The 22734-nt window shown below is 32.3% G+C and overlaps 1 protein-coding gene across 3 annotated transcripts in view; it reads right to left on the bottom strand.

Moving 5' to 3' along the window:
• LOC126734717 (rootletin) overlaps positions 1-22734 on the bottom strand; it is a 439794-nt gene that overhangs the window by 51290 nt on the left and 365770 nt on the right. For all 3 annotated transcript variants that reach the window (XM_050438438.1, XM_050438437.1, XM_050438439.1), the window contains exon 27: positions 16062-16246. In XM_050438438.1, the coding sequence (XP_050294395.1) occupies positions 16062-16246 (185 nt within the window). The remainder of the gene's footprint in view (positions 1-16061; positions 16247-22734) is intronic.

The raw sequence follows: 22734 nt of genomic DNA, 5'->3' as shown, positions 1-22734 counted from the left end.
GGTGAACTAAATATAATTAAACATATTGCTTTTAACAATGGTTTTCCACTTGATATAATTAATCGCCTTTATTCTAAATTCTTTAATAAATACAAACTTACTTACAACTTAATCCATCTTAATAATGAAAATAGTCACCTTTTTAGATCAATGTCCTTTTTTGGTAATATTTCTTTGCAGCTTGCAAAGTTTTTTAAGTCTACAAATCTTACAATTGCTTTTAAAACTACAAACAGTTTAAAAAGTCAGCTAGTTAGTACAATAGATAAGGCAGATTTCTTTTCAAAATCAGGGCTATATTCATTAAGATGTAGTGACTGTAATGCCATTTACATAGGGCAATCGGGGAGAAAAATTTCCACCAGAATAAAGGAACATACAAGTTTGGTGGACAGGTATAGGGATGCTGACATGATCGAAACTAAATCGGCGTTTGCGAATCATTTATTGGCCTCCTCACATGGTTTTTCTTTGGCTCAGGGAGCGGATGTTTTGCATGAGTGCTCCAAGGGCAAAAAGCTGGACTTGTTAGAAAAGATGGAAATAACTAAAGCTAAGAGGAGCCCTGTCCTTGTGTGTGTGAACGATATTTTCACGTTTGAACCTCACCTCATTTATAACAACCTGTCTTAAAAAAAAAGTCTTTTCTTTTTCGATTTTAGATATTTTTAGTTTTTATTGTTAAGATGTTTACTTATATTCACACTTAATAGTATAGTTCGGAGTGTTCCCAATGTTTTATCATGTTACTTGGTGGCCTATGGGTTAGACGCGCGCCTGTGAATCTAAAGGTTGCGGGATCGTTCCCCACTGGTGACATTTTAAATTTTTACTTTTTTATTTTTTAAGCATACATTTTTAACTATGGTGGGAATTGTTAACTTAACCTAGCTTTTCTTTTGTTGTTAGTTGTAATGTGATCTGTGTAGGTCTAGGTAATGAGTTTTATAAGCGTTCTTTTTGAAAAATATCTTAATGTATTTTTTAGGCCTGATGATGCTCCGACAGGAGCGAAACACGTGTAGCTTTTAAGCTTTTTTGAGAAATTATATAGATTGGATGAGACCGTGACTTTGTGTCCTTACTTTTGTTTTTGTTTTTCTTCTAAGTCTAATGCGTCGTATCATTCAAGAATTTTAAATAAACAACCAAATGGAAGTTGGAGAAAAAGCGAAATTTATGAATGGTTAGTAAAAGAAAATAAGAATCCCTTGCCATATATGCTAAAATCCGAACTTCTTTCAATTGCAAAATCGCTGAAAAGACCAAAAATATATGCTGTTGACGAAATAGTACGTAAATATGGCCATGAAGTTTTAAGATTGCCACAATACCATTGTCAGTTTAATGCCATTGAGCTTATATGGGCAGGGTCAAAATCTTATTATGAGTTTTCCGACTCTGTTAGTGATAATGATAGTTATAATTAGTTTCTTTTTTTAGTCAAATTTGTTACTTCATTTTTTCACATTCACTTAAATCTTCAGTCTTCGGCTTCTTCCTTTTACACTTTGTTTCCTGCTTGGAAATAAGATTGCTCTTGTTTTCATATACAACCTTTTGCACCATTCTTAAACTAATTCCAAGCGCTGTAGCTACTTCTTCTTGTACATTCTAAGCAATCCCTTATTTTCTCTTTCGTTATTAAAATAATAAGTTTTCTTTTTGCATTTCGTTTTTTATTATTTAGGTGTGATTAAAAAGTACAAAATTTTTTTTTAAACAAAGCTAAGTAAATAAATTAGTGAATGCGCTGGGAGATAAATATGCCCGGCGCATTCTCCATTTTTTTAATAGTTAGTTTCAATCTTTTTGTGTAATGTGTAAATAAATAAATATTCATAAGAAAACGACATTTTAAAGTACTGTCGTAGCTCCCCTCGTATTTATCTTTTTAAACAAAGTTAAATAAATGAATTGGTGAATGCGCTGGGAGATAGAAATGCCCGCCGCATTGACTTTTAACTGATATTAAAGAAAACATAACACAACTTTTTTAATTTTTTGTGCATCAACGTATAGATTGGGTCGAACGCAAATAATAAATCATAAAATTAAAATGTCATTTTAAAAGTGAGATTGTAACATGAACTTGCCTTGAAACAAAGAAAGTAGTTTTTGGTCTCTGACTGCACTGCATCACACACAATACAAATTAATTGTTTGTCATTATACCAAAATGTATAGTTTCCCAATAATTATTACAAAAAAACACAATCACACATAAACAAAGAAGACAAGATCAAATAATCGTTAAAAATTAGACGCTGTGCCCTGAAATCGACAAATTAGTATGGTATGCACATACATAGGGTCATGCTAAATCGTATACTAATTTCTCAAAAATTTAGGTAACAACCATTTTTAAATGAAATATGTACAATTTTAATGAAAGGCTAGGGAGGCATTTTTGCTCTCATAAAAAAATATAAAATGCTTATATTTAGATATTATTGCGTAAAGAAAAATTGTTATTGAGAATTCCGTCTATTTCGAACAATTTTTCAAAAAAGAAAAGTAAATATTATGTCTGGCAACTTAGCAGAATATCGGGGATTCTAGGCATATACCGATGAGGCGTATACCCAACGGGCTTTATACTCATGGGCTTTTTCACGTCATGAAAGGAAATAACCAACGTATGTTTTACATGTCGAATCTCGGATACGTAGTATTCCGCAGACATTTTTACGGCATTAAAGGCATCACGTCAGGTAATAATTATAATCTAAGGTGTATACGCGGCTTTAATATGTCACATGACGGCGTTCAATGTATTGTCAAACTCTCAAGGAAATAACATTTTGGCAGCCACTGATTTTTCAATTTGATTCATATTACGTGGTGACCTTTGAACCCGCACGATAAGAGCGAAGGCGACTATATACCCATTCCATATATATTTGTTGCAGATGATGTGTTTGCATTAGGACCTCATTTAATGAAACCATTTGCAGGAATTTACGAAAAAGGCACCAAAGAAAGGATTTTCAATTATCGTTTGTCGCGAGCTAGGCGAATAGTTGAAAACGTTTTTGGGATAATGGCAGCGATATTTAGAGTTTTTAGAAAATCAATGCAACTCGAACCCGAAAAAGCTTCAAAAATAGTTTTTACTTGTGTTTTGTTAAATATTTTTTTAAGAAGAAGCAGATCCTCCACACACGTATATACTCCACCAGGAACTTTTGATACGGAAAAGGATGGACATACTGTTCCAAGATCATGGAGGCAATACCAAAGGCTGGATTCATCTTTTTTGTCACTTAAAAAAATACCAAGAAAAGCTGGCCGCCAAGCGCAAGACATACGAAATTCATTTTCTGATTATTTTAAGTGTTGGAAAAATACCATGGCAAGACAATTACTTATAAATATAAATAAAAAAATCTACTTACCTCTGTATTTTCTGTAGTCCTAGGCTTATAAATTCCATGTAAAAAACTTTCCATTTTTTCATAGGCAAACCATACTGGCTTAAAAACTTAAGAAGCTCCACTACCCGTTCCTGAAGTAGCTCTTATTTTACTGAATAGGGGCCGAAACGTGGCCATTAGTGAATCTATCTTTTTTTTTTAATCTTTTACTAAACACTCAATACTAATTTTTTCCTCAATTCTTTTCCATGCGTCCTGTACTGCGTTGCGATTTTTATGTTGTGGGTGTTTGGAAGACTATATAACTGGTTCTTGCTCATAAAGATCAAGAAATTCCATTATTACTTCGTTTGGCCACTCCATTACTGAATTCGTATCTATTCGTATCCGCAAAAAGACTAAATAGTAAATAATACCAAAACTAACGTAACCACTTGTCGAAGCGTGCAAAATTATACGGCTTAACAAGCCCGGATTCGTCAAAAGCCGAAAAAATACTAAATAGTAAATAATACCAAAACTAACGTAGCCACTTGTCGAAGCGTGTGAGTGCTTAACTAGTGCGGACTCGTCAAATAAGCAATTAATCGCGTTTCTTTTGACTCGTAGTATTTTTACCGATAGGCAGTGGAAAAAACACGAGTGCCGAATAATTGTCCACGTAAACTACTCACACGACTTGGCAAGTATTCGCAAGTGACAAATAATTGCCAAATACGCGAGTCGTTTGAGCCCAGCTTAAGCAATGATTTAATTTCATGATTTCTGATTTGTTATTGTTATTTTGATTTTGGGACTAGTCATATTGGCTAATTTATACCATTTGATGGCTCCTTAATTTATTAATTATTGTCTAGTGTCTAAAGTTCTTCCTGGTAATTTACATTATAATGTAATTTACATATCTACCTAAATAATAATTTATTCAATACCTTTTAATCTCACTATCCTGATTTTCATACAGTATTATATGTAAGCAACCGCACTGAAAGGTATTTTAATTTTTTATTTAATTTAGTATATGTTGTACAGTGTAATGTGCGGTTACTGACTTTGGCCAAAGCGTAGTTAGATACTATAATATAGTGAGATATTGATTTTTTTAATGCTTTAGAACTTTGGTGCACAAAATTTTGATTTCAGGGATTGTGCTTTTAACAAGAAACTCTTATAATTTTTACAACAACGATTTATTTAAGTGAAAGTTTAAACAATGAACATTGACCAGAAACAGCATATTTTGATAATAAAATGTTAATAATTGAAGCGTATTTTGTGTTTTACTATGTGTTATATTTCTTTACATCCTTTTGTTTATGTGAGAACCAATTCGCCAGTTAAAGGTTCTTACAACTGCACTTTAAATCAACACATTAAACTGGATGGCGCCCACAATTTAAAAGATAAGCATTTCTAGAATAATTCATGCCAACCCACCACGAATTAATGTTCTCCAGACAGATAAGCTGCCGTTAGCATATGTGCCACTTTATTAAAGACTTTCAACATCAGTCAATTTTTATTAAAAAAAAAACCGAAATCTACATAAAAGGTGGTTACAATGGCAACACTTGGAGATATTGTGCTGCTTCAAAAAGTTTGTAGCGGTTCTTGTAATATGCGGACGTGCATCGTCGTGTAAAGTACGAAATTTTCACCAAATTCTGTAGCGCGTAGATGAACAATGAGTTCCAAAATTTGATCCCGATATTCGTTCGCTGTTAAAAACCCTTTAATGGGAAACAGAATAGTCTAAAAGCTTATCGAAACTCCAGCCAAAACCATCAAACCTCTGCCTGATACCTGTCAACTTTTTAAATGTTTGTAAGTGAGACGCGTGTTCAGGTGTTCATTTGTTTGTTTGTAGCCATAAGGTTGATCATGTATAGGTTCTGTTGCTCTTATTGAAACAGTATGTCCTACTCTCACATCATCAGTCACTTAAAAAAAATCTCTGCCACAACCTTCCTATAGTGTAACGTAAATCCCTAGAATTAACAGCTACATTGCAGTTTCTGCGATGTGGCGGACGTTCATACCACCTTGTATCATACCCACAGCTCGTAACTGTGTTTCACAACCAATACGTTGCTTTTGTATATTGACTATGTTGCACGCACATTTAAAACGAATTCTCACTACACCGGCAGCAAACATTATACGTCTTAAAAAAATTTAACCTATTTATTTATTATCAATAAGAATCACTTAATATGATGAATGTGATAGGTTATGTTCAAAGGAATTTATAACAAATAATAAAAACAATTTATATTGAAAACTAATTTTCTTGTCTAAAAATAAAACGGCTTTTTTGCCTTGTCCCGTAGACCATTTTGACAAATCGAATAATTGAATCGCTCGGGGCAACAAGGTACATAAGCCACATTTTCACCTGAAAATAAGCTTTTGGTCAATACAGGTTCCTATATCACGTCCCCACACTATAAAACTGAAATTTTGACTATTTAATAGCTGTGTAAGTGTCCTAGTTTATAAAATTTGCCAAGCGACCAATCTTTAAGAAAGTTATAAACCTCATAAAAACCATCACGGCCGGATTTAACGATAAGTTAATATTATTAGTGGCTTATGCCCTTATTAGCCAATTGCATGGTGGCTTATGCCTTTTTTAAAAATGTTACGTTTTTTTTAATATATTTATGTATCTATACATTTATTTATGCATTTTCAGAGTTATATATTATTGATGTATATAAATTTAACCAAATCTGTTAAAAATAATAAGTTTCAAGGAAAAAATGCGCTTTTAAACTGTAGGTGGCTTGTGTCCTTTCTGCATAAAATTAATTGGATTAATTTTTTGTTCTAGGAGGAGCCGTGCAATCAAGAATTACAATCAAGGGGTACAATCAGAAGTCCAGAAAAAGCAGGCCTTTCTAGGTGGAGTTTGTCAATCCAATGAAAATTGCCGAAAGAAGTACAAATCACATATGAAAAGAAATTAAGGATATTCATATACATCTTCATGAGGAAAGACCGTGGGACCAAGAACTTTGGGAGCCCCATGTTTGTGCCAAAAGAACAGTAGGACTAAATTGGAAGGCAGAGAAGAGTCGATTTTTCATTCATTTTGGAAATTAGGAATTAGGAGATACAATAGAATAAATTATAGAATGGATATAGAATTAATTCCTATGAAAAAGAAAATACATACAAACAGCCCAAATATCTGACGGACGATCTACAGCAAAAGTAGATATACACGGAAAACACAACAACCGTTCTTATAAAATTTCGGAGGAGCGAATTTGGTCTTTGAGCACATAGAGTCTATTCCAAAATATGTGAGCCATTATAACCGAGAAAAGAATCCTGATAAAGTATATCTTAACCATGACATAAATATTTCGATTCTTTACAAAGATTTTTATGTGCCTTGGTGTCAAGAAAAGAAGATAAAACCAGTCAGATATAAAAGGTATATAAAAAGACAGATACAGGCGCATATTTTGCTCAAAGTATATTATTGAATTTAAATTACCCAAAGTAGATACGTGTGCTACGTGTGATGATTTTAATGTCATTGAAGCAAATCAGGCGATTTACCAAGACAAAAAGTTGCAACTTGAACTTCATCAGAAAAGAGCTGCTATAATGCAGGAAGATTTAAAACAGGAAACGGAAAATGCGAAACTAAACGATAACAAGTTAGTCATTTGTTTTGATTTGCAGAAAACTTTACCCACTCCTTTACTTACGGTTGGTCAAACATTTTATTTGCGCAAGGCTTGGATGTATAATCTTGGTGTGCACAAATGTGGTAATGGTCGACAACGATGTATATGTGGATTGAGGACATTGCCAAGCGTGGCAGTGAGGAAGCTGCAAATTGCATTTTAAAACATTTAACATTTCGAGTTATGTGCATGAACCGATTCCAATAAGTGTGCATATAAGCATTTATTCGTAGAATAAGCAGAATAGGCATTTATTATTTTACATTGTTTCTAGGTGGTTTTTAGATTATATAGGATCAGTTCTAGCATAGATTTTGAACGATAATGTTATAATTATTAAGTCTAGTTAAATAAAACTTTTTTTAAAAAGCATACTGCTGGTTTCAGTTTATAATTGGCGCAGCCGGTAGGATTGTGCTACAAGTCTCGCTATCGTGTAACGTTGAGATTTGGTGTATTTTAATACCTTAAGCACAATTGAAGTTTTAGTAAACTTCAAGAAGTCAAACTCAAGCTCCCTGCCGTTTGGTCTCTCTATTATTCAACATTGAGATCAACTGAGTAAGAAGCACAGGAAAAAGAAAGAAACTCCCTGGGATGAAACTCTGGCAGTCATTCAATCTAAGAAGTAGGTCGTTGAACCCTAAGATTTCAAGTAATTTTCCTGCAACCAGTAGGCTGACTTTGTAGAAGAAAAGTTGTGGAAGTTAGTGCAAGTTTTGTGAAGGTGATTTGTGAGAAAATTTGAAATGATGCTAGAATGGTTCGTCATATCCCTTATGTAAGTAATCACTAAAATTGCCATTAATTTAATTTTATTTATGTCTGTTAATCCTGAAAATTTATTTAAAAGTGTTTTATTATCGAATAGGAGAAGACTTAAAAGCTAAGAAAAATAAAAATACTTCCCTTGCACAAAAGCTAGAATCATATAAAGACAGATCTGATTTAAATTTAACCGAATTATTTGCAGATTTTATTCTTGACTCTTCTAACTCTAGTGAGACTAGAGAAAATAATCTTGTTTTAAGTAGTTTATCTTCTATTGAAGAAGAGGAATCTGTAGAACATTTTTCTTTAATACAAAGTTATAAAACCACAAGCGAAATGGACGTTCTGCGATCCTTTGCTAACATTTTACCATTTTTCTCTGGAAATCCAGAACATTTAGAATCTTTTATTTTTTCAATTAACGAATTTCATGAACTTTACTACAATGGAGAAGAAATTCAGAAAAAAATCGTGTTGAATGTTATACGCTCTAAGTTAATTGATAATTCTAGAGATTTTTTGATAAGTAGGCCTGATCTCAAGACATGGGAAGAAATTAAGGTAGCTCTAAGAGAAAAATATGGTGATCCAAAAGGTTATCAAACTTTGCTTTAACAACTTAATTATATTAATAAGGATAGAAACTAACATTTACTAGATTTTGTACAAAGACTTAAACTGTTTGTGCAAAGAATTAACTGTAAGATTCAAAGTCAAAATATTGACAATAATTCTAAGTTAATCCTCTCCACACAAGCCGAAAAAACTGCTGTAATAGTTTTAATGTCCAATGTTCACGAGTTGTTAAAAACGATGTTACTCATTCAAAACCCCGATAATTTAGATGCCGCACTTGTACATGTTACAAACTATAATTTAATCGAATCACAGATTAATTTAAAAAACCAAACTACACATAGACACCAAAACCCACAGCAAAACACGAACTCTTACCACAATCCACATTTTAACCAAAAACACCATAACCATAAGAATCAGCAACATCCACAACAAACTAATTTTAAAAATCAACCCTTTCCGTCTCAACCCGTTAATGTACAGCCTAGACCCCTAAAACAGCATTTTCCGACAAACGCCGAAGTTTTTGGTCAACAAAAAAATGTTTTTGCCCCTCAAAGAGACTTTAATCCAAAGCACTTGCCGAAACCAACCCCAATGTCGGTACAATCTGCAGGACCCTCTCGAATGTATCAACAAGCGCAACAAAGGCCCTATAGAAGTCATTTTCAACCCGCCGGTGCTAGAAACTTTGCTTCCCAAGAACTAAATAATTTAGAATGTAATTATGATCCATCGCAGGTCAATATTTTAATGAATATTATGATGAATCCTTGTCGCATGATTGTGAGCAACAGAAAACGCCCGTCATGCAAGAAGCAAACCTTATTCCCCCTAATTGCACGGGTGGGTCAAATCTTGAAAATTTTCAAGAAATAGCCTCTGTAGACCCATCAACTTAAATAATATTACCCAGAAAGTCGAATTGCCGTATTTCTTTTTGCCAAAAATGCAAATTACTGTTCTGATTGACTCAGGAGCGTCTGAATCAATAATGAACCCCAATGTTGCAAATTTGTACCCTGATTTATTATTTCATGAACCCTTTGAAGTAACCGCGTGCAAAAAGACTTACCGTGAAAATTGCAATATTAACATTCCCCTTTTAAAAGAAATTGGAATTAGTACACCCCTAAAAATGCGTGTTCTTAATTGGCACAACGATTTTGACGCACTAATATCCACTAAAGATTTAAAAAATTTAAATGCCATTTTAGATTATCAAAATAAACGTCTTACGCTTCATAACAACAAGAAAATTCAATTTTCACTTGCGTATAATAAGCCTCTCAGTCAACCAATTGTATTTAAAGACTCTGTTCCAGAAAAAAGCCATGTAATTAGCACTTCTGTTTTATTCCTAATTATTGTAATAGCTATTATAGTTACAACTTATTTGTGACAAAGAAAACATAAGGCGATTCGTCTGAAGACCTTCCAGGACATTCTCAACTAGGACATTGAAGAATCTTAAGGGAGGAGGTGTTATGTGCATGAACCGATTCCAATAAGTGTGAAATCATCGTAGAATAAGCAGAATAGGCATTTATTATTTTACATTATTTCTAGGTGGTTTTTAGATTATATAGGATCAGTTCTAGCATAGATTTTGAACGATAATGTTATAATTATTAAGTTTAGTTAAATAAAACTTTTTTTAAAAAGCATACTGCTGGTTTGAGTTTATAATTCCCGATCCTTTACAGGTCAAGAAGATCTAATAGTATATACAGACAACTATGGAGGACAGAATAAAAATTGGCTACTTATTATGCTATGGCTACCGTTGGTACGAGAAAAAAAACCATAGAACACCGATTTTTGGTATCAGGCCATACATACCTACCATGTGATTGAGATTTCGTTGTAATTAAGAAGCACAAAAAGTATTTAAGGTAGGTTTATTGTCCAGAACATTGGTACAAAGCTATTTCTAGAAGTAGAAAACTCAAATCTTTTAAAGTGAATACTATAACACAGGAAGATTTATTCTCTTTTAAAAATATCCCATTTTCGAAAAAAATTTTAATAGACCATAGAGCCCACATAAAATTTAACCAAATAAGGTGCTTTAATTTTGATTGCAATTTTCCCAATGCTATGTTTATAAAGCATTTACTAAATGAACCACCTTTTCAAACAGTTAATATTGAAAAACGGGGAATATACACCAGCGAAATGATTAATATCACTCAGAATCTACCAAGAAAATATGAGCAACGTCTTAAATTGACCGCAGAAAAAATTGGTGATAGAAAGAAAGAGAAAGAAAGAAATTGTGCTATATTACGTAAGAATAATCTTGTGTACAAGCATCCTACAAGCTAAAAAAAAAACACAAAAATGCAATTTCAAAAATTGACAAAACAATGAACAAAATTAAATAACAGAAGACAAAACTTTTTGAACATACTTGAATTAAAGATAACTGAATAAAACAATCAATTACTGAATAAAGGTAAACTTGTTGACAAAACTAGAGAAGAAAAAGGAAAAAAAACTTTCCAACATGTCCAAGGTTAAAACCTATCATTAAAAAAGTCATTCGGGTTATAACATGCCTTAGCCAATAAAAGCGACTTTAATTCTCTTTTAAATTTCTTAACATCCGATATATGTCTAACACATAAAGGAACATGATTGTAAATTTTTTTACTTATGTAAATTAATGAGTTTTTGGTAAGGGAAGACGTAGGAATAGGTAGGGGAACATCATTTACACGACGAGTCAAATGGCCAGTGTCAGAGGGTAGTTTGGGAATTTTGTGAATAAGAGCAGCTGTTTCTAAGATAAAGAGTGAAAAAAGAGTTAGGATTTTTTCAGAAATGAAGAGGGGTTTGCAAGAATCTCTTAACTTAGCAGAACACAGGTATCTAACTGCTTTTTTTTGAATAACAAAGACAATTTTAAGTAGCCCCTTTTTGGTTAAACCCCAAAAAGGCAAGCCATACCGAATATGAGATTCAATAAGTGAAAAGTACACTGAACGTGCAACCACCCCTCCCAACTCTTGTTTTGCCATTCTTACTGCAAAACATCCAGAAGATAATTTTCCAGCTAAATGTAAAATATAATCTTCAAACCGAAGGCGACCCATCAATGGTAATTCCTAGGAACTTGCAGCACTCTTTATTCTGCAAGAGGGAATTTTCGTCAAACATCAGACCATGAACATCGCACTTAAACCCCATAATAGACGTCTTTCTTACATTAAACACGAGCTTTGTTTAATGTAAGATTTGTAAGTAATTATTATTGTAATGTAAGATTTAATGCCAGGGTGGTGTGCTTCCAACAGGAAGCACACCACCCTGATAAAATCTGAAGGTCTTCAAGGATACAAGTCTTAATATAGTCAGAATTTTTATGGCTCCATAGTATGGTGGTATCATCAGCAAACTGAACCACCTTGCCCTGCAGTTTCAATGAACTCAAGTCATCCACATACAGTAAAAATAACAGTGGTCCCAACACTGAACCCTGGGGAACGTCGCATTTTAGGGATCTAAAAGCAGACAAACACCCAGACACTGTAACCTTCTGAGTGCGGTTTGATAGATAGGACTCAAGCCATCGCAATGCTATGCCCCTAAAACCATATTTATCGAGCTTAGATAACAGTATTCCATGATCCACACAGTCAAATGCTTTGGATAGATCACAAAACACTGCCGTCGATGACTCTCCAGAATTCAAGGACACATAGACGCTCTCCAAAAAGCTAAAAACAGCATCATGAGTCTCTTTACCGGCTTGGAATCCAAACTGATTTGCAGACAAAATGCCATTATGATGTAAAAAGGACAAAATTCTGCTTTTTGCAAGTTTTTCAACTATCTTAGAGAGGGTAGACAAAATAGAAATGGGACGGAAATTACAAGGCTGATCCAAATCTCCACCCTTATGAAGAGGGATAACCACTGCCTCTTTTAAACATGAAGGAAAAATGCCAATATGTAAAGAATTGTTTATGGCAGAAACTAAAGCATTTAAGGCTGAATCAGGCAAAAAGAGTAACAACCTCGAAGATATCCCATCAGCTCCAGATGATTTATGGTTTTTTAGGGGTTTGATTTCATTTTTTACTTTGGTAAGTTCGACAGGATGAAAGAAAAATGAATGCTCAACCGACACTTGTTAAAGATAGTGCAGGGGATCAATGTTACTACGAATGCCCTTGAGCAAGATATTAGGTATATCACAATAATAGTCGTTTAAAATGTCAGGTCTTAACTCCGGTTCAGATACTTTTCTATGGCAATGTCTAAAATCATTAATAATCTACCAACACTCTCTTTGCCCATTTGATGACATATTTAAGCGATCCCTATAATAATTAGATTTTGCTGCTTTAATTGTCTTTCTGTACAGACTACGGTATTTCTGATGATATACAAGGATATTCTCATTTGTGGTATATTTGCACAATTTAGTCAACGGAGGTTTTTAGCTGAAATTCTAAGGCCTCTTGTACTCCATGGTTTTCGTTTCTTAGTTTTAAGCCTCATTTTAGGAAAGCACTGATTGATCTTATCACACAGAACTTGAAAAAATAAAGTAAGTGGGTCAGAAGCCGTTTCAAGTGCATTCCAATTTACCGAAGCTGTAGCAGCAGAAAAAGCATTGAAATTTCTCCTGCTGAAAATTCTTCCCATATAATGAGATGAAGATAATACAGTATTATATGGCATTTTAGCAGGAATAGCTTCATGGTCGGAAATACCAGATGGGAGTACTGTGCATAAAATGTCATCAAAATTTGTACAGAAATAGTCAATTGTAGTTGCAGATGAAGAAGTTATTCGTGTGGGTGAAAGAACGTGCATTTTCAAGTCGTAAGAATTTAAAATACTTAAAAGAGAAGTACGTGGCAAGGTTTCATCAGTGTAGTTGATATTAAAGTCACCAGCCAATATAACCTTAGAGTGTAGGGACAACTGGGATAAAAGAGAATTAAGTTTGTCCAGAAACATAGCAATATCTCCTGTAGGTGGCCTATAAACACAAAGAATATATAAATTAAAATGCTTACAAAAAGAAAGAGAGAATTCAAAAACATTCTCTAACAGAAGATTATCATACTTATCAATATTACAAAAAATCGTTTCAATTGTTTGCCTAGCCAAGATCATGGTTCCTCCATGTATAGATTGTTGACGACAAAAATTTGATATAGAAACATAATCAGATATTAAAAAACATTCACTAGACCTCAACCAGTGCTCAGTCAGAAGTACAATATCAGGAAAATTACATGTGTCCAGCAAAAGATGAAGCTCATCCATCTTGTTTCTTAGGGATTGTATATTAAGAATAAAGATACTTAAGCTTTTCGAAGCTAATTTCAATTTTACTAGTAGAATATGAACATGAATGAGATTCAACCTTCGTGGACATGTCTATAAAAAAAGAAGAATTTAATTCAGGATCAGTAATCAGTTCAGACTCATTAATTTGATGATTCAAAGACAATTTATTTGATAAAATATTAATTTTAAAATATTTGAAAATATGTGTATGTAATAATGATGCCAAGTCTGAACCAAAGTTATTGGCGTGATTAGACTCTAAAATCCCATACAGATTAACATTATTTGCATGAAAAGTACGATAAAGGGCCTTATTACTATTATAGATAACATTATGGTTTAAATAAGTATAAGGGCTTGTCATCACTAAAGTGTTTGTATCAACATGATTTTGAATAAAATTTTTTAAAACATCAGATGAAGAACAAATTCCATTTAACATAACTATTAAAAAATCTTCTTTCGTAAAGTCCTTAACTAAATTTGATGCTGTCCTAATCACTTCACTGCTTGAACTGCCCGGCTTCAGGAAACACTGAACCTTGTAGTAAGCTTCAAACTTTAAACGTAAATGTTTTAGGAACACTCTGCTACAATTTCCACCAACAAAGAGAAGCCGAGGTCGACTATCGTCAGGTGTATTTGTCCTAGTTCAATCTATCCTTCTCTTTCAATTCTGTCAACAAATCATAAATCTTTTCAGTGGCGAAGCGTGAACTTTTTTTTCGGGTAGACAAACAATAAAAATCGTTAATTAGAAAAAAATATGTCTTCAATATTATTCACTTTAATGAAATACAGAATGAAAGCGCATGAAATATTTACTCAAAGAGAAAAATTATGTAGTGATATAAAAAAGAAATAAATAATTACTACTAGCATAAAAAGATAGATAGATAAAAATAAATACTACTTACAAAAAAACACAACTAAAATACAATTGCCAATATCAAACAGTCGTTCATAAATAACAACTAAAAAGCCGTTTCTATACACCCAAAAATAAAAATACTAATTATTAAATTACTATAGCACGCGCCCCCACCAAATGCAGACAAAACTGAAGATGTATTGCGGCTGACCAGATCAAGCGTGTCCATAAACAATAACCCTCAACAGCATAATAAAATAGCTGGTCGACTTCGATAGACAAAAGCTCGAATGTCTTCCCCGCGAATAATTTTTGCATACGTAATAGGCTGAATGCGGCCGGACCTCTGTAGCCTGCTTGATGCGTATTTGGTTCGATATGCTCCAAATTTCGGAAGACAAATATCAATGTGTCTTTCTGGGGCTCGTATACATTAATTGGGTGTCAGCACTGTATTTTTATCTTAATCGGTGCGGCAGGCGGGGTGCGCCTTCGGATTAATCATGTTTAGATACTATATAATAATAGTAAGGATAGCAACTACGTTCTGTGTTATTTTTTTAAAATTTTAATTCAACAATTACATGAAATAATTACGTGATAAATTAATGACAAATAACTGGATAATTTTGGGTAGACAGTGTCTACCTTGTCTACTCGTACGCTTCGCCACTGAATCTTTTGCTCATTAACCTTTCCTTCCTGATCTCTTTCATTAAAATCTTCTTGACATCTTTGTGAGCATAAAATCCTGTAGCCTTAAATACATACCTCCCGTATATTCGCAGTATTACCTAGATATTACTGAAAACATAGGAGATCATGACGTATGAGTAACAAAAAGATGAGAACTAGAAAATATTAATGGAGAACTGGAAGACCTTTTAATAGATGATGAGCTGTTGGACAACTAAGTGTGTTTTCCCTTTCTCATACGAAATATTTCATCTAATACTCTTTTAAAGATTGTTTTTATGTTTTATAATAGTACTTATTAAGAAAAATTATATTCAGTTTTTATTTATATGCATAAAGGTCACAAGCCACATTTTTTTTTAAATATATGTTTTTCCGATTTTTTTTTATCCCAAAATTATCTTACTCTATTATATCTAATTATCTTATTAAGTCCTTATTTTAATCCAAAAAATACCCAATCACTATTATCGAAACGCAATATTTCTGATTTCAGGATTTGACTAAAATATTAAAATTGCATTTTCTTGAAATAGTTTAAATGAGGCATATGCCCCTTGTTGCCCCAAGATCTTCAATTATTAAAAAAATTGTTTATATTGGATATTAAAAAGATTTTATATTCAAAAAAGAATAATCACGTTTGTCTTAAAATTTAACACATTCTTTAAAGCGATCTGCAGACAGGAATATTGTAAATTATTTTTTTCACATATATATATCACAGAAAGCAGAAAAGTAAAAAAAACTGCTTACCTAAGTTGGGATTCTAAGGCAGACTTTTGTACTTCATTATTCGCGAGTTCATTGTTCAACCTGGTCACCTGATCCTGTAGGATCTGGTTATTGCGTCGAAGTTCCGCTAAGTTATTCTGAGTCGTTTCGAGTCTCTCGCTGAGAACGCGTCTTTCATTTTCACAGTTCGCCAAGGCTTTCTGCATCTAAATTGATATAATTATTAGTAAATAACCTAATATATCTATATATATTGTCTATTCTAAAAGAATGGTTAAACAAAAATTCTTCATAAGAAGGTTTGAATTGCGTTTTTAAACCAGCTGATTTCGATATTGCCACCACTATTTTTGTTTCAAGCTTAAAGCAATATCTATCACAATTTTCTTCTGTTATGTATCGGTTCTCAAATTGCTCACAAAGGACATATCAGAGTTAAATATCGTCGGCCTCATATGAAAATTGCGTAAGTCCACTTTTTAACAAAAATTGGGTTTTGCATCAAAAATTGGCCATCTTGTTACGCAGTCCAAACTTCACAAAACTGCAAATAAAGTTTAGCAATTAATCACCAGATGGCGCTACTAACCACGAAATTGAGGGTTGCCTAAATCCGACTTTACTTGTCGCAACGGGAATTTGGCGTAAGTCCCACATATTCTATGCTTTGAACGTGGTGTACCCCTTGTGTGTTACAGTTTTTGCTTTTAAACATTAAAAAAAAGGTGTTTAAATGAAAGAATTGTTATAATTTGCTCTAAAAAAGTCCAGGTAAGTGTCCTTTGATAAAATGATTGTATAGAAAATGTTATAATTTATAAAATACTGATTTTTAATTAGGTGTAGGACTTAGGCAATTTTCATTTTTAATTCGAATTTGAGTTACGCCACTTTCATAGGTAGTTTTTTATGTCTGTAAAATGCTTTTTATAAGAATTAAAAAAAGACCCATTAAATTTATTTAAAAAAGATAAGTCAATCGCGTGTGTCTAAGAGGAACTTTTTGGTTTGGATTGGTGTGTTTAAGAAGGCCAAAAAAAAGTTTAATTCTATGATAGTTTATGAGTCCTAGAAAGTATATTTTATGTTCAAATTTTTATTCTAAATATTTTTAATTATTTTAGAACTAAAATAAATTTTTTAGGTTTTTGCAGAGCCTTTTTAATAGCCTAAAATATTTTACTTACATTAAGAAAGAATTTCGATTTATTCTTAAAACAACAAATTTCTTATGATAAGAAAATAGGTAAAAAATAAAATTCTTTAACTAAGCAAATTACAGTTCTTAATTTAATAAAATCTGTTTTAAATAAAAATAATATATTTTTTTGGTGTTTGGTTTTTAAAATTAAGTTAATTTTTACCATGTAAAGTTATAATACGTGTTAAATCGCAGTATTTTTTTCAGAATGAATAAGAGTTCAAAAAGCTATAAAATACTTTATAAAGCGAGGCTTAAAAGTATGGATGAAATGAGTTGCTCCCCAATGCAACCTAAAAACTGCCCAACGATTAGTGATGTTAATCAACAGTTTCAAAAATCCGAACCAAAAATTATCGTTTTAAGTGACGTTACAATTTCTTCTAATCCTGAGTATTCGGATGCATTAGCACATTTAAAAGAAGAATGTATGTTGGCCCAAAACTTGCTTAATGTATCTACAGAAGAATATTGACTCCAACTTCACCGGCAAGGAGGATTTTGTCAAGAAAATTATATCACTGGATAATACTGATACTTTAGATGCTTTTATTGACTTGGATACCATAAACAACGTCGATATAACTTTCGAAGAGGCTAGTTATACGGGCACAAATCTGACCAATAATAATAATGTTCGATAGTACTATCGACCAAAAAAATCTGTTTTGAAAATATAATAATATAAATTTAAGTGATTTTGACAATATTGACACAGTCGATGATGAGAACAAAGAAAATTCCAGATTAAATAAAGATGAAGACCTAAGTGAAAGGGAGAGTATTGCAGAAAATGGAGACAAAAAGCGTAAGAGGAAGAAAAACAGGTTGAGCGACAGTCAAGGATGGGAGTACCATATTAACAAAAAGAAGAGACAAGAAGGGGATTCGTATATGGGCAGAAAGGATAACAAATTTTCTGTTCAGAGAACTGAAAGAAAATTAAAAATGAGATGTTCATGTAAAGAGGGGTCAAAGAAAATTATTTTTAAATATTATCTCTTAAATGACGAACAAAGACAAAAAATATTTCAAAAATTCTGGAAGTATACATAGGAGAAAAAAATTGTAGTAAATGGAAGAGCGGTCTCTTCAAATATCAAAAGGGCAAGGAACCGAAAAACCGAAGGAGAAAGTAGAAGAAAATGCTCTTATTCTTTCTTTCTTGACATAAAAAAAGAGAGAGTTAGAGTATGCAAAATGATGTTTTGCAACACACTTGGTGTATCCATGAGAACTATTACTCACTGGTTAAATAAAAGCTTTAATTCACTCAAAAATAAAAAATTTAATAGTGTATAAACTGAAACTAAAGACTGCGACCAAAAACACCAAATAAGAAATATTGAGCAAAAAAAATCAGTTAAAGATTTTCTTAATAATTTACCAAAGCTAGAATCTCATTACTGCCGCAAATCGTCTTCAAAGCTATACCTAGAACCCCGCTGGAAAAAAAAATTGAACTCTATAATTTTTATAAAAATGTTTGGTTAACAGATAAAAAAATAGAACCAGTTGGATTAACCCTATTTAAATATATTTTTGAAGAACTAAATTTATCTCTCTTCAGTACCAAAAAGGACGAATGTGATATTTGTGTAGGGCACGGAACACAAAATGTTTCCGATCTACTTCATAAAGCACATATAAAAAAAGGAGGCGGCAAGAAATGAAAAAGAAAAGGACAAGCAGTCGCTCCATGAAGTGTTTACCATGGATCTCCAATCTGTTTTACTATGTCTACAGTCAAATGTGTCTGCCCTTTACTACAAAACTAAATTGATTCTGCACAATTTTATTATTTTTAATCTACATACAAAGGATGGTTACTGTTTTCTGTGGCACGAAGGGGAAGGGGAGTTAAAAGCAAACTGTTTTGCCTCGATTATTTGTACCTTCTTAGATACCATGGTTTTACCAACTATGGATCCAAATACCAAAACTTTTATTCTTTACAGTGACGGTTGTGGTGCACAGAATCGCAATTCCACTTTGTCTAATGCCCTATTAAATTTTTCAATGGAAAAAAAGTATGTGTTATTCAAAAATACTTAGAGAAGGGTCATACACAAATGGAATGCGATTCTATGCATTCTACAATTGAAAGAAAGATTACAGGCAGGGTAATAAACGTACCTGCCGATTATGTAAATTTGATAAAAGTTGCGAGAAAAAACCCAAGACCTTATTATGTTCAATATTTGAATTATGATTATTTTAAAGATTTTTCTGTAATTAACTTTTTTAATTCAATTCGGCCTGGACGTAAAACTAGTGACCCTACTGTACAAGATATTAGAGCTCTAAAATATAATTTAAACGGATCCATTGAATATAAGAATAGGCATTCTGGTGAATTTTAAATCCTTCCAGTCAGATTTAATAAAAAATGCTTGAGTATACCCATGGAAACGCTACCAAAACTCTATCAAGGTAAATTAAAAATTAAAAGGGAAAAGATTGAACACTTTCTATGACAATCTTGAACATGAATCCTAAGGGTTCGTATAACATGTAATGTTACTCTAAGAATGTAAGTACTTAATGTTTTTAATTTTTAATGTTTTTTAAAAGCAATTAATAAACAATAAAATAATAATTAACAATTACAATAGTTGTATTTTTAATATGAAATATGCGTATGTCCAAAATGCGATGAGTTTTTATATGATTCCTGCCTAAGTCCTTGTAACTTGTTTAAATAAAAAAGAAAATTCTTTTTCTGACATTTCCGATATTAGTTTTTATAAAACAAAACATAATTTAAAAGAAGTCTTTGAAGTTACATTACTGTTAGTCAATAACAATTTTTTTCGCCTACTGTAAAATTTACATTTTTGGACGCAAAATTCATATGAGGCCGACGATATAGACTTTTTATAGAATATCAATCATATAGACCTTAAAGTTTTCTTTTTTTGACATATCCTTTAATTAAAGGGATATTATAAGGGATAAAGAGCCTAAAAACCAAAAACAGCTGTGATATGTATGGATTGAATATGAGCCTTCTTAAGATGGTCAAGAATAATATCATAAATCCTCCTACTAATTTAACAAATCAATGCTTTAAGAAAAACGTATTTCCCTCATTTCTTAAAAAGACATTTTAATGCCAATATTTAAAAAAGAGAAAATCGACAACCCAAAGAGCTATATGTCGACCATTAACGCGAAGAGGTATGACTGTATTCTTTGATAGAGTCTCTTCGTGTGATTGGGGTTTTGTGTCGGATGTTGGTGAGTGTATTAGGGAATTTATGGAAAATTTGGAGGAGGCCTAGATTCAGTCCTTTCCAGAAAAAAACATAAAATTAGATCTGATCAAACTTGCGGTATGGCCTGGTTTGATGCTAACCTAAAATCAATGCGGGAACATCTACATCTCTTAAGTGAGGTTTCTCGACAATATAATTCTCCAGCTGCTAACAGAGAACTTAAAAACTTCAGAATAAATTACAGATCAGCCATACCACAAGCAAAGATCAAGGCTAACGATCATTTTAATAATTCATCTGAAAATACATCGAAAGCACTCTAGCAGGTTATTAAATCTAATATGGGCATTTTTAAGTCAAAAGAAAACGTTAATTGTAACATAACTGCCGATGAATTTAACAATTTTTTTTCAAGTATTGCTCGTAACTGCTCTTTTTGTCCTTCAGTGATACAATAAAGACTGCTTCTTCCTCCATTCTCTGGAGAAAAGTCCCTTTTTTGCCATAGTAAGAAAACCCTATTTTTATTAATTAAACAAGTTTACAGTTTTGTTTTTTTCAGCTTACTGCCCCTGTTTGTTCTTCAGCGACTTCTTACTTCTCTTCAATAAAGTATATATAATGTAATGCTTTAGTATCCATATGTTGATGTGCGATATGAAGTTGGAATCCATAGCGGCAACCGAGAAACTGTTTCCTTCCTTAATGGAAGAAACTGCTAAAGAACAAAGGCAAAAAACAGAATTTAGAAAATTGTATTAACTCTTTGGGCCAGATTCAAATGAGTGGTTTAATTTATAAAAGTATTTAGTATCCTCACTGTAGTTTTAGGATCCACTATACTTGTAAATGTAGTGTTTTGTATAAGATTTTTAGTTTTTAGTATAAGCATTTATTTTTGTTAATTTTCATCTAATCTCTCCTAATATGCACAATAACTAAATATGAGGCAAACAAAATAATAAATATTACATTCAGGATGTAAAGTGTGTGTTTTCTTATAAGTAAAACTTGTGTCTTTTACATGCATAAGATATAGACAGCTAGATGATTTGTAATGTAAAAGTTTATTTTAAAAAATATACTTCCACTTTTCTGACTACATAATTACTTTTTATCAAAAGAAGTTGGTACTAAATATAACCAAAAAAAGGAAATGTATAAAATTTGAAGACAAACCAAAACATTTTACACTTTTGTGTCAAAAAGTAAATCTTTAATGCCTTAATCCACAGAATAAATGGGCCTAAGTAATTCGTACCACCTATTCTCTCTCCACCTATCACTTGTTATAAACACCCCACTGATGGCGCTCAAAACTAAACTTATTAAATTAAAATTTTTGGTTAAACTCATTTTACGTACTTAAATCTTATAGTTACATTAAATATTATCTTGCTATCAACTATCTTCAATTTCTAACTTAATAAAACTCAGCCCAAAAATCCCAAATAATAAAGTTTTAAATACACATATATATTAAGGACGGACCTGTGCAACTTTTCACGGTTGAGTGGCTGTGACTGAGGTCAGACGTTTAACAAAATAGTACGTGGGCGCATGTAGTCAAATTTTATTAATCAAATGTATACATTCTTAAAAAAATGCTTAAAACATTTATTTAATTAATGGAATGATTAAATATCGCTTAGAATATTACTTTATGACTCTTTCCACATAAAATTTTGCGATTTAAACATGCATGTCATGTGGCAATACAAGCAACACCGGCACACGGACTATTCGCGGCACATCAAAGATTCTAATAGATCTTTGAACTGAACTATACGCTTGGTTTGTGGCTCTGGTGATGTGTTTACGGGTGTGTAGTAGGGTATATACTATATGTACTATATAGTATCTTTCTAATAAGGGCAACTAGGTAATTATTTTTAATTAAAAATTGCTGAATAAGATTAATATTTTTTTCATGAAATTGTTGGCTTGAGAGAGATATTGCGCGACTTTTTAAGTTTCAAATGATGTTAATTTTTTGTTTGTGTTGACAGTTTGAAAAATAGTTTATGAATCTCTCTGAAAATGTGAGTTTGTAATAGCATTGTTATTATTTATGACTCTAGTGCTTAAAAATGAGATAGAGTGATGATTTTCAAGTTCTATAGTAAACTGTAGTCTTGGATGAAACGAATTAAAGACTTTAAGAATCTCGCCCTCACAACTACAGACAAAGAACTATGACTTCGGTAAGTATTTTTGAAAGTTTTCCTTCCCTCCTAAAAGCTTGAAGAAAAAAAACTCCTTTTTCTTGAAGCTC

Source organism: Anthonomus grandis, chromosome 3, assembly GCF_022605725.1.
Source record: "Anthonomus grandis grandis chromosome 3, icAntGran1.3, whole genome shotgun sequence".
Lineage (NCBI taxonomy): Eukaryota > Metazoa > Arthropoda > Insecta > Coleoptera > Curculionidae > Anthonomus > Anthonomus grandis.
Note: the sequence above shows the minus strand (reverse complement) of the source record. Positions and strands in the feature narration are given on the sequence as shown.